The sequence below is a fragment of the Myxine glutinosa genome, chromosome 1, assembly GCF_964187855.1.
Source record: "Myxine glutinosa chromosome 1, kmMyxGlut1.1, whole genome shotgun sequence".
Classification (NCBI taxonomy): Eukaryota; Metazoa; Chordata; class Myxini; order Myxiniformes; family Myxinidae; genus Myxine; species Myxine glutinosa.
The window spans coordinates 11,752,765-11,765,690 of NC_136261.1; the positions used below are offsets into that span (position 1 = coordinate 11,752,765).

The 12,926-nt window shown below is 40.6% G+C and overlaps 1 protein-coding gene across 2 annotated transcripts in view; it reads right to left on the minus strand.

The window, feature by feature from the left end:
* Positions 1 to 12,926, minus strand: part of LOC137421293 (transcription factor Sox-6) — a 474,574-nt gene that overhangs the window by 325,078 nt on the left and 136,570 nt on the right. For both annotated transcript variants that reach the window (XM_078781950.1, XM_078781989.1), the window contains exon 2: positions 2,000 to 2,192. In XM_078781950.1, the coding sequence (XP_078638076.1) occupies positions 2,000 to 2,191 (192 nt within the window). In that variant the 5' untranslated portion in view covers position 2,192. The remainder of the gene's footprint in view (positions 1 to 1,999; positions 2,193 to 12,926) is intronic.

Genomic DNA, 12,926 nt, shown 5'->3' on the forward strand with positions numbered 1-12,926 from the left:
CAAATAGTCAATACCCTTCACTACAAAACTACACCCAAATAGTAAATACCCTTCACTACTAAACTACACCCAAATAGTAAATACCCTTCACTACTAAACTACACCCAAATAGTCAATACCCTTCACTACTAAACTACACCCAAATAGTCAATACCCTTCACTACTAAACTACACCCAAATAGTCAATACCCTTCACTACTAAACTACACCCAAATAGTCAATACCCTTCACTACTAAACTACACCCAAATAGTCAATGCCCTTCACTACTAAACTGCACCCAAATAGTAATTACCCTTCACTACTAAACTACACCCAAATAGTCAATACCCTTCACTACTAAACTACACCCAAATAGTCAATACCCTTCACTACTAAACTACACCCAAATAGTCAATACCCTTCACTACTAAACTACACCCAAATAGTCAATACCCTTCACTACTAAACTACACCCAAATAGTCAATACCCTTCACTACTAAACTACACCCAAATAGTAAATACCATTCACTACTAAACTACACCCAAATAGTAAATACCCTTCACTACTAAACTACACCCAAATAGTAAATACCCTTCACTACTAAACTACACCCAAATAGTAAATACCCTTCACTACTAAACTACACCCAAATAGTAAATACCCTTCACTACTAAACTACACCCAAATAGTCAATACCCTTCACTACAAAACTACACCCAAATAGTAAATACCCTTCACTACTAAAGTACACACAAATAGTAAATACCCTTCACTACTAAACTACAACAACTACACGAAAATCATCAACACCATTCACTACAAAACTATACGCCAAATAATTTAAACAACCATTCACCTCTAAACTACACCCCAAATCATCAACACCATTCACTACGAAACTACACCCCAAATCATCAACACCATTCACTACGAAACTACACCCCAAATCATCAACACCATTCACCACTAAACTACACCCCAAATCATCAACACCATTCACCACTAAACTACACCCCAAATCATCAACACCATTCACTACGAAACTACACCCCAAATCATCAACACCATTCACTACTACACTACACCCCAAATCATCAACACCATTCACTACGAAACTACACCCCAAATCATAAACAGTGAAGGCATTTACTACGTGGTAGTTGTAGTAACTATTACTCCATGTCACAAGATCACATTTAATACCCAGTACGAGTTCGGTATTTATTTACACTCAAAAAACGTATGTTAATTTTCCCTCACAATGCAAAGTTTATTATTATTGTTATTATTAATATTACAATTATACAATGAGGCAATATTGTAAGATGAGCAATTTCATGACAAATTGATTGTAATGTTGCCAAACAATCTGTCGGTTTTTTTTGTTCGTTTAATGAAATTTGTGGAACATTAATTTATAACACCGGTTCAACTACCACTGTTACAACAGAGGCTGTTGCTGCTGTTGTTGTTGTTGTTGTTGTTGTTGTTGTTCCCTGGTAGTCCAGAAATCGATTGTCCAGTGTGTGAGCAACCGACGCACAGCTCACTCTCGGTGCCATCCTCGGTAAAAGAAGAGATTATGGCGTTTGCGGTGATTAACGAGCAAAGCTGCGCTAATCCGGCCTTATCCCGAGCAGATCAAGAGGTACGGCGTTTGGAGGGAAAAAGGCAAAGGGAGAGCACTGAGGTTTTAAAAAAAAAAAAATCTATTAAATCCAAAATGGATAAACGAGCCGAGCGGGATTCGCGCCCGAAACCTTCATTTTGAATTGAATGATTACACTTGGAAGAGTATTGTTGAATTATCACCATTCAAAATGTCCCAATTGCCAGTCATTCGCCTCACTCCGACCCCAAATCCAACGAATAAGCCACTTGAACACCACCCTGATCGTGGTGACACAAACCACGTGACAATGTGCCCATGTGAGCCACTCATCAGTGAGGACCGACTGCGAGATGTGCAAGACTTTTGGTGGCTTTTCCGGTTCACACAACCGCACGACCACTGACCGTTCTGTCACCGCCGGTCGTTTCTTCCGTTTGACCACCTGGGCTGGGACAGTGGGCGCAGGTGGCATCTAGCACCGAATAGCGGATCATGGCGCAGCCCTGGCTCCCCTCCGTCATGGCCACTTTGCTCCCCGGCTCACAGACCTCGGAAAGAGGTCGTAATTGTGGCGACACGGCCACGGGGACGGACATTCTGTGAAGGAAGGAAGGAGAAAGAGAGACGGAGAGGAAAGTTCAAAGTTAGGCCAGTCATAATAGCAATAAATAATAATAATATTGTTAAAACACCAAAAACAACAACTTTTTAAAGTGTTTTTAAAACAGCTCGATCGTCATGACTGAAATGATGAATTAGAAAAACAACAACAATCGTTGTGGGACAAAAAAGAAACCTTACAGATGTGTTGAAACAGTCTCCACATAATCCATCCAAAAGGACCATTTAACCCCACGTGAGGACCCATTGGTCTCTCTACCATTAATCAAAAGGACCATTTAACCCGACGTGAGGACCCATTGGTCTCTCTACCATTAATCAAAAGGACCATTTAACCCGACGTGAGGACCCATTGGTCTCTCTACCATTAATCAAAAGGACCATTTAACCCCACATGAGGACCCATTGGTCTCTCTACCATTAATCAAAAGGACCATTTAACCCGACGTGAGGACCCATTGGTCTCTCTACCATTAATCAAAAGGACCATTTAACCCCACATGAGGACCCATTGGTCTCTCTACCATTAATCAAAAGGACCATTTAACCCGACGTGAGGACCCATTGGTCTCTCTACCATTAATCAAAAGGACCATTTAACCCTACATGAGGACCCATTGGTCTCTCTACCATTAATCAAAAGGACCATGTAGCCCTTCGTGAGGACCCATTGGTCTCTCTACCATTAATCAAAAGGACCATTTAACCCTACATGAGGACCCATTGGTCTCTCTACCATAAATCAAAAGGACCATTTAACCCGACATGAGGACCCATTGGTCTCTCTACCATGAATCAAAAGGACCATGTAGCCCTTCGTGAGGACCCATTGGTCTATCTACCATGAATCATAAGGACCATTTAACCCTACGTGAGGACCCATTGGTCTCTCTACCATTAATCAAAAGGACCATTTAACCCCACATGAGGACCCATTGGTCTCTCTACCATTAATCAAAACGACCATTTAACCCTACATGAGGACCCATTGGTCTCTTTACCATTAATCAAAAGGACCATTTAACCCTACTTGAGGACCAATTGGTCTCTCTACCATGAATCAAAAGGACCATTTAACCCTACATGAGGACCAATTGGTCTCTCTACCATTAATCAAAAGGATCATTTAACCCTACATGAGGACCCATTGGGCTATCTACCATGAATCAAAAGGACCATTTAGCCCTTCGTGAGGAACCATTGGTCTCCCTACCATGAATCAAAAGGACAAGTGAACCCTACATGAGGACCCATTGGTCTTTCTACCATGAATCAAAAGGATCATCTAACCCTACGTGAGGACCAATTGGTCTCGCTACCATTAATCAAAAGGACCATGTAGCCCTTCATGAGGACCAATTGGTCTATCTACCATGAATCAAAAGGATCATTTAACCCGACGTGAGGACCCATTGGTCTCTCTACCATTAATCAAAAGGACCATGTAGCCTTTCGTGAGGACCCATTGGTCTCCCTACCATTAATCAAAAGGACCATGTAGCCCTTCTTGAGGACCCATTGGTCTATCTACCATGAATCATAAGGACCATTTAACCCTATGTGAGCACCCATTGGTCTATCTACCATTAATCAAAAGGACCATTTAACCCTACATGAGGACCCATTGGTCTCTTTACCATTAATCAAAAGGACCATTTAACCCTATGCGAGGACCCATTGGTCTATCTACCATTAATCAAAAGGACCATTTAACCCTACGTAAGGACCCATTGGTCTATCTACCATGAATCAAAAGGACCATTTAGCCCTTCGTGTGGAACCATTTGTCTCTCTACCGTTAATCAAAAGGACCATTGAACCCTACGTGAGGACCCATTTGTCTATCTACCATGAATCAAAAGGATCATTTAACCCTATATGAGGACCCATTGATCTATCTACCGTGAATCAAAAGGATCATTTAACCCTACGTGAGGACCCATTGGTCTATCTACCATGAATCAAAAGGATCATTTAACCCTACGTGAGGACCCATTGGTCTCGCTACCATTAATCAAAAGGACCATGTAGCCCTTCGTGAGGACCCATTGGTCTTTCTACTATTAACTGTAACAGCAACGCAAATTGAAGAGTCAAAAGACCTTTCTGACCCGTACGACTCGACCGACAGATGTACGGATGCACGTAGCCAGGTCTAGCACTGCAGAAAACAACAACAACCACACATTGATATACATTCAATTTACCATGCAGGTAAAGGTATACAATAATACCCATTTGGCCCATTTTGCACACTTTGTCATCCTGTCCATGCAAAGCAAGTCCAGAAATCAAATCAAATAAACTACTCAAACCTTTTCAACTTGGCCTAGGTTCATGGCCTACGTATTAGTAAGGTATGTCGCATGTAAAATCGTTTGAAATGGTGCAACATGTGACCTCTTTCCTGCACACTAGGGTGGACCACAGATATACATAATATTTAATACTATTAAAAATCCATGCTCCACAAGGCTGCCCTTGTTCCTATGTTTATAAAGATCATAGGAACCAAATATGAGGTAAATTGGACCTTATTTCGAGGTTGCCCAAAAAATAAACATTTTAAATTTATCCTGTTTTTTTTCAGATGGCAGAAACTCGCAACTCTTCCACAGTTTGGTTGCTGGGCCATTCTGAAAAGGAAATAATATGTGGGGCACTACCGACCAAAGGACACACATTGCAGAAAATGGTGTACCATCACATACAAGAACACCATACAGTTCGTGAAAGTGCCAAACTTAGTGTACAAGCTGTGTGTGCATACTGGGAGAAAGCACGAATTCCAGTGCAGAGAGTAGATTCCTGTTAGTGCCAATCTTTGAAGGTGTATGATGCCTACAAACTGGTAAAGAAAAATAGAACCAAGACATTCGAAAACGATAGAGTGAAGGAGCAGATGTTCAAAGATGATCTTCAATCCCTCTTCGATATCTCACCAAATGATGCGCTTGAGAAAATGATGAAAGAAGAAGACAAAGCATTCCTTATCATGCAGCGTGAGGATCCCTCAAGGTCACGTATGGGATCTGTGGACAACACTCTGGCAGTGAAGGAGAACAGAAAGCGTATCAGGCTTGAGAATGAAGATAAAAGGAAGAAGAAACATGCTGCTGAGACTCGAACAGCAACGCAATCTGTTCCATCAACATCGGCTGTGGTTGATGATGATGATGAGTCTGAGATTGAAAGCTCCGATTCAGGGGACAATGAACTCAAACTCCAAAGTCCATCTTCTGCCAAACAGGTGAAAAAGGCTCCCATCAAGGTGATCACTCCAGCAATAGTGGCAACTCTGGATTTTTTTTTGATTTTTTTTTTTTCTATACTGAATCGAGGCTCGTGAAAGAGCTAACATTTATTCAACAAACAAATCAACCAGACAAACAAAATATATAAAAAGAGGGAGCGGAAGACAAGATGGGGAGAGAAAGGGAAGCACACAAACACAACATTTGAGAGCAGGGAGAAGTGAGGGAGGGAGAGGGCTTGGGGGGAGGAGGCGTGGGAAAGGGGGGGGGGGGGTGGGAGAAGTATAAAACACAAGGACACCAAGGACTTCCAGGACAGAAGTTGGTATTTCAAAAAAGTGGATTTGGGGTGAAATTAGCGGGGGTAGAAAAGATCAAGGTTTTCGATGGGGGAAGATAAGAGATGGTGGTTATCCAAGTCTTATTATTCATTATAATTTGTCAACATTTTGAGCAACCTCTAAATATTGTCCAATCAAGCTCAAATTTTCACCACAAACTACTTTCTTCAATAGGAATAGGGGCAGGCTTGCGGAAAAATGAAAATCCAATCTTCAAATTTTTGGACCACACTACTGCACACCTGTCCTTTTTCCCCCCATACTTACTTCCCATTTTCTGTGAACCTCATTTACTCCCCCATGATTCCCATTTCCTTTGCTTTTCTCACTTTTCATCATTTACCCACATGCTGACCCCACCCTCGATGACGTGTATCAACACACCTAGCTTGGAATGTCTAGATACTTCCACCTGTTGGGTCAGAGGTCACAATTAAGAGCAACGTTTTGTCTGCAGCTTCAAGGAAATTAAATATCAACAAATCTACTCTTTTCGGCGTTTGTGAACCCAAATCTAACTGGACCTTTTCCTTCAGGAGAACGTTGGATGAACCTGCCATAGGTGTTGACATCATGAGTCCTACGAATGTCAGGTCAGGGCATCCAACCCTTAACCAGGTGCGCTGAACCTTAACCACAGAGCTTTAGGGGACAGTTCAAACGTTGATATTGATACCTTAACTACCAATAAACCTACTTTCATTGTCTGGCACAAGGTTTTGTCATAAAGAGTGTAAATGAAGGACGTGGGAATACCCATCAAACACCATAAAATGTCAATACGTCCTAGGAAAAATGTCGTCCTAGGGCATTGCCCGTACTATATCTATATCTAAAATTATATCCCCCCCCTCTATTTACATGAAATGGTTTGGTCCAAAGCGAACGGCTTGCGAGTACGGTGACAATCCCCCCCCTCTATTTACATGCAATGGTTTGGTCCAAAGCGAACGGCTTCCGGAGTTTGGTAAAGAAATCGCCATCGCGTGCACAAACGCGCAGGAAAGCGAATGAATCGCAAATTCGTTTTTATTAGTTGTAAAACATAGTTTAACGCCAACATAGTTTGCAAACGTGAAATAAATGAATACGCTCTCAAATGTGCCATCCGAGGCAGAGTGTGCCCGCCACGTTCGGCACACGCGATCGTTCGCTGCTCTCTGATTGGTTGAATCGTTTTTTGGACATAGCTCGGTAAGTAATTGTCCGATTAATATGAAACCTTGAAAAGGCACATCCTCGGGTCCCCAGCAATATACCTGGCAAGTTAAAAGTATATCGGACCCGTGGTTGTCGAGAAACAGCGGTCACAGACAAACAAACAAACGTACAGACGTACAGACAGACAGACAGAGATTACTGGAATTATAGATAGATATCGACACATCTGGGCAGTGTCTGTGTTGTCACTTAACGACTCCCTCAAACTTTTGTTTCCGTGGTTGTGAAGTGTTTTTAATGACGTTGTGGTGGTTTTGAATCACGTGGTGGTGAGGTATTTTTAATTATGTGGTGGTGAGGTGTTTTTAAATCACATGGTGGTGAGGTGTTTTTAAATGACGTGGTGGTGAGCTGTTTTTAAATCACATGGTGGTGAGGTGTTTTGATTTACGTGGTGGTGAGGTATTTATAATTACGTGGTGGTGAGGTGTTTTTAATTATGTGGTGGTGAGGTGTTTTTAAATCACATGGTGGTGAGGTGTTTTTAAATGACGTGGTGGTGAGGTGTTTTTAAATCACATGGTGGTGAGGTGTTTTGATTTACGTGGTGGTGAGGTATTTATAATTACGTGGTGGTGAGGTGTTTTTAATTATGTGGTGGTGAGGTGTTTTTAAATCACATGGTGGTGAGGTGTTTTTAAATGACGTGGTGGTGAGGTGTTTTTAAATCACATGGTGGTGAGGTGTTTTGATTTACGTGGTGGTGAGGTATTTATAATTACGTGGTGGTGAGGTGTTTTAATTATGTTGTGGTGAGGTGTTTTTAAATGACGTGGTGGTGAGGTGTTTTTAATTTCGTGGCTGTGAGGTGTTTTTAATTTCGTGGTGGTGAGGTGGTTTGATTATGTGTTTTATGGCTGTGAGGTGTTTTTATTACGTGTTTTATGGCTGTGAGGTGTTTTTATTACGTGTTTTATGGGTGTGAGGTGTTTTTATTACGTGTTTTATGGCTGTGACGTGTTTTTATTACGTGTTTTATGGCTGTGAGGTGTTTTTATTACGTGTTTTATGGGTGTGAGGTGTTTTTATTACGTGTTTTATGGCTGTGACGTGTTTTTATTACGTGTTTTATGGGTGTGAGGTGTTTTTATTTCGTGTTTTATGGCCGTGACGTGTTTTTATTACGTGTTTTATGGCTGTGAGGTGTTTTTATTACGTGTTTTATGGCTGTGAGGTGTTTTTATTGCGTGTTTTATGGCTGTGAGGTGTTTTTATTACGTGTTTTATGGCTGTGACGTGTTTTTATTTAGTGTTTTATGGCTGTGAGGTGTTTTTATTACGTGTTTTATGGCTGTGAGGTGTTTTTATTACGTGTTTTATGGCTGTGAGGTGTTTTTATTGCGTGTTTTATGGCTGTGAGGTGTTTTTATTACGTGTTTTATGGCTGTGACGTGTTTTTATTTAGTGTTTTATGGCTGTGAGGTGTTTTTATTACGTGTTTTATGGCTGTGAGGTGTTTTTATTACGTGTTTTATGGCTGTGAGGTGTTTTTATTGCGTGTTTTATGGCTGTGAGGTGTTTTTATAACGTGTTTTATGGCTGTGAGGTGTTTTTATAACGTGTTTTATGGCTGTGAGGTGTTTTTATTGCGTGTTTTATGTCTGTGAGGTGTTTTTATAACGTGTTTTATGGCTGTGAGGTGTTTTTATTGCGTGTTTTATGGCTGTGAGGTGTTTTTATAACGTGTTTTATGGCTGTGAGGTGTTTTTATAACGTGTTTTATGGCTGTGAGGTGTTCTTATTACATGTTTTATGTCTGTGAGGTGTTTTTATAACGTGTTTTATGGCTGTGAGGTGTTTTTATTGCGTGTTTTATGGCTGTGAGGTGTTTTTATAACGTGTTTTATGGCTGTGAGGTGTTCTTATTACATGTTTTATGGCTGTGAGGTGTTTTTATAACGTGTTTTATGGCTGTGAGGTGTTCTTATTACATGTTTTATGGCTGTGAGGTGTTTTTATAACGTGTTTTATGGCTGTGAGGTGTTCTTATTACATGTTTTATGTCTGTGACGTGTTTTTATTACATGTTTGATGGCTGTGAGGTGTATTCAATTTCGTGGTGGTGAGGTGTTTTTAATTTTGTGGTGGTGAGGTGATTGTATTACGTGTTTCATGGCTGTGAGGTGTTTTGAATTACTTGGTGGTGAGGTGTTTTGAATTACTTGGTGGTGAGGTGTTTTGAATTACTTGGTGGTGAGGTGTTTTGAATTACTTGGTGGTGAGGTGTTTTGAATTACTTGGTGGTGAGGTGTTTTGAATTACTTGGTGGTGAGGTGTTTTGAATTACTTGGTGGTGAGGTGTAATCGTCCCAAACTTCCAGGCTGCACCTACTCCTCCCCTATGTATGTGCTGAGGGGTTCTTTCTTGAAAAAAAAACATTCAACCTAAATCGTCAACCTAAATTGCCTATAAAAATGTAATATCACAAACACAACAAATACATTTGTGCAAAATAATAATTGTTTGTATTATGATTGGTGTAAACCATGACAACACAGCAGCTCAGATACAGTCATTATCCTCAGCTAAAATAAGCCCGTTCCTCTGTAACGACGCTTGGTGAGGCGAGCGCAGTGAGCAGAGCCAAGCTAGTATATATATATATATATATATATATATATATATATATATATATATATATATATATATATATATATATATATATATATATATACATATATATACAGTCACGTGAAAAAGTGAGTAAACCCCATGTAAAGTTTTGACTTTTTCAACATATTTCAACATGCAGGTATTTGATATTCATTTCAACAATATTGATAGATAAAGGTGATATAATATAACAAATATCATGAAACATTTACATTTTGTAGCCCATTGTATAATTTAAATAAACATAAATGCAAATTTTGCATGTGGAAAAAGTAAGTACACCCCCTACATTTATCACTCCTTCATATACCTAAAATTAGAATCAGGTGCATCAGCTCAGGTACAAATGATTAGAACATCGTTGGAGAAGATCTTGGAGGAACCTGTCTTATTTAAACCTCAGACATTTAGTTTGGTTTGCTCTTTGTTGTTGAAGTGTGCGGCGTCACCATGCCCTGATCAAAAAAGCTCTCTGAGGCCTTCAGAAAGAAGGTTATAGATGCCTACGAGTCTGGGAAGGGATTTAAAAAAAACTGCAAACAATTTGAAATCAATCATTCGACTGTCCGGAAGATCATCTACAAGTGGAGAAGATCTTGGAGGAACCTGTCTTATTTAAACCTGAGACATTTAGTTTGGTTTGCTCTTTGTTGTTGAAGTGTGCGGCGTCACCATGCCCTGATCAAAAAAGCTCTCTGAGGCCTTCAGAAAGAAGGTTATAGATGCCTACGAGTCTGGGAAGGGATTTAAAAAAAACTGCAAACAATTTGAAATCAATCATTCGACTGTCCAGAAGATCATCTACAAGTGGAGAAGATTCCAAAAAACTGCCAACATGTTCAGGCCAGGCCGCCCCAGCAAGTTCAGCCCAAGAGCAGACCGCAAGATGCTGAAAGAAGTCTCGAAGAATACTCGAATGTCATCACGGGACCTACAGGTAGCTCTTGCCACTGTTGATGTTAAAGTGCACGAGTCTACCATTAGAGAGAGGCTGCACAAATTTGATCTACATGGGAGGTGTACCAGGAGGAAACCGTTGCTGTCCAGAAAGAACATCAGGGCAAGACTAAAGTTTGCCAATGAACACCGAGGCAAAGACCAGCACTTCTGGAACAATGTTCTCTGGATAGATGAGACAAAGGCAGAGCTTTTTGGCCACAGTACCAGAAGACATGTTTGGCGAAAACCAAAGACAGAATTTGACCACAAGAACCTGATACGAACTGTAAAGCATAGTGGTGGAAATATTATGGTTTGGGGCAGCTTTGCTGCATCAGGGCCTGGGCAGCTCACCATCATAGAATCCCCTATGAATTCTTCATTGTACCAGAGGGTGCTTGAGGATAATGTGAGGCCATCTGTCGGAAAGCTGAAGCTCAACCGAAGGTGGACCTTGCAACATGACAATGACCCAAACATACCAGTAAATCCACCAAGGAATGGCTGAAAAGAAAGAAATGGAGGGTTCTGGAATGGACAAGTTAAAGCCCGGATCTAAATCCCATCGAGATGTTGTGGGGGATTTGAAACGAGCTGTGCATGCAAGAAACCCCTCAAACATCGCACAGCTGAAAGAATTCTGCATGAAGGAGTGGGCAAAAATTTCTCCCAGTCGATGTCAGAGACTGGTAGACAGTTATAAGAAACGCCTACTTGAGGTTGTTTCTGCCAAAGGGGGCAATACCACCTATTAGAGCCAAGGGTGTACTTACTTTTTCCACATGCGAAATTTGCATTTATGTTTATTTAAATTATACAATGGACTACAAAATGTAAATGTTTCATGATATTTGTTATATTATATCACCTTTATCTATCAATATTGTTGAAATGAAGATCAAATAGCTGTATGTTGAAATATGTTGAAAAAGTCAAAACTTTACATGGGGTGTACTTACTTTTTCACGTGACTGTATATATATATATACACACATACACACACACACACACACACACACACACACACACACACACACACACACAGTCGGACCCCGCTATATGAGGATTCCGCGTATTCGGTTTGATAAAACGCGACCTGTTCCTTTATTGGTAGAAAAGTGTTGTGGCAGTGAAATTGCGGAACACAATAGATAAGCATCAATTTTCATCCAATTGATCTGAAATTTTAAGAATATGCATATTGGGTCACTGAATTTGTTAACCAATAAAAAGCTAGAAGCTGATTGTTTTACTTAGAACAAAAGATCAAAGGTGAAGGTTGCATATAATCTTTTTTTTCTTTTTTTTGTATACAAGATCGAGGCTCATGTAAGAGTTAGCACATTAAACACACATTAGCACATAAAACACAAAAACATAAACGGAGACATAAAACATGATAAAGGGAGGGGGAGACAAGATGGGGAAAGAGAGGGAAGCACACAAGCACAACAGTGGAGGACAGGGACAACGGGAGATCTGTGGGAGGGAGAGGGCTTAGAGGGGGGGGGGGGGTGGGGGGGGAGGGAAGGGATACATGGTATAAAACAAATTGACACTACTAGGAATTTCAGGAATGAAGTCAGAAATTTGGAGTGTATTAACGGGGGTAGAAAAGATCAAGGTTTTGGATGGGGGAAGATAAGAGATGGTGGTGAACAGCTGTTTTAAAGACCTGGAGGGAGGAGTAGGATTGAAGAGAGTGAGGGAGTTTGTTCCAGAGGTGGGAAAAAGAGGAATGAAGGAGTGAAGGTGAGCAGAGAGTCTTGATTTTGGCAGTTTCACCAGAAGAGGGTTACTGGCATCGTCAGTTTTCATCCGAATGATTTGAAATTTGAGCAGGGTTTGCATATTGGGTCAATGGAGTACATTGCTTTTGAGGTCATAAGGTCAAAATCACAAAAATAGTCTTTTCTTTTCTTTTCTTTTAGCTGTCTTCATCGTGTTTAGCATACGGAAGACGAAGTCTGAATGCAAAGTAAACACGGACGGGCTTAGCATTTTCAGATTCTGTCTAGTTACTCTTTTTTCCATTTTTTTGTATTCAGAGTCAAGGCTCATATTAGAGCTAACACATAACACATGAAAACATGCATGGACACATAAAACATGCAATAAATAAAGGGAGTGGGAGACAAGAGGGGGAGAGAGAGAGAGAGAAGAAAGCATCCAAGCAAAACAACAGTAGAGAACAGGGACGTCGGTAGATCTGTGGAAGTGAGAGAGTGGAGGTACACGGTATAAAGCAAATGAACACGACTAGGAATTTCAGGAAAGAAGTCGGAGATTGAAAGAGGTTGATTTGGGGTGTTTTAATGGGGGTAGAAAAGATCAATGGTTT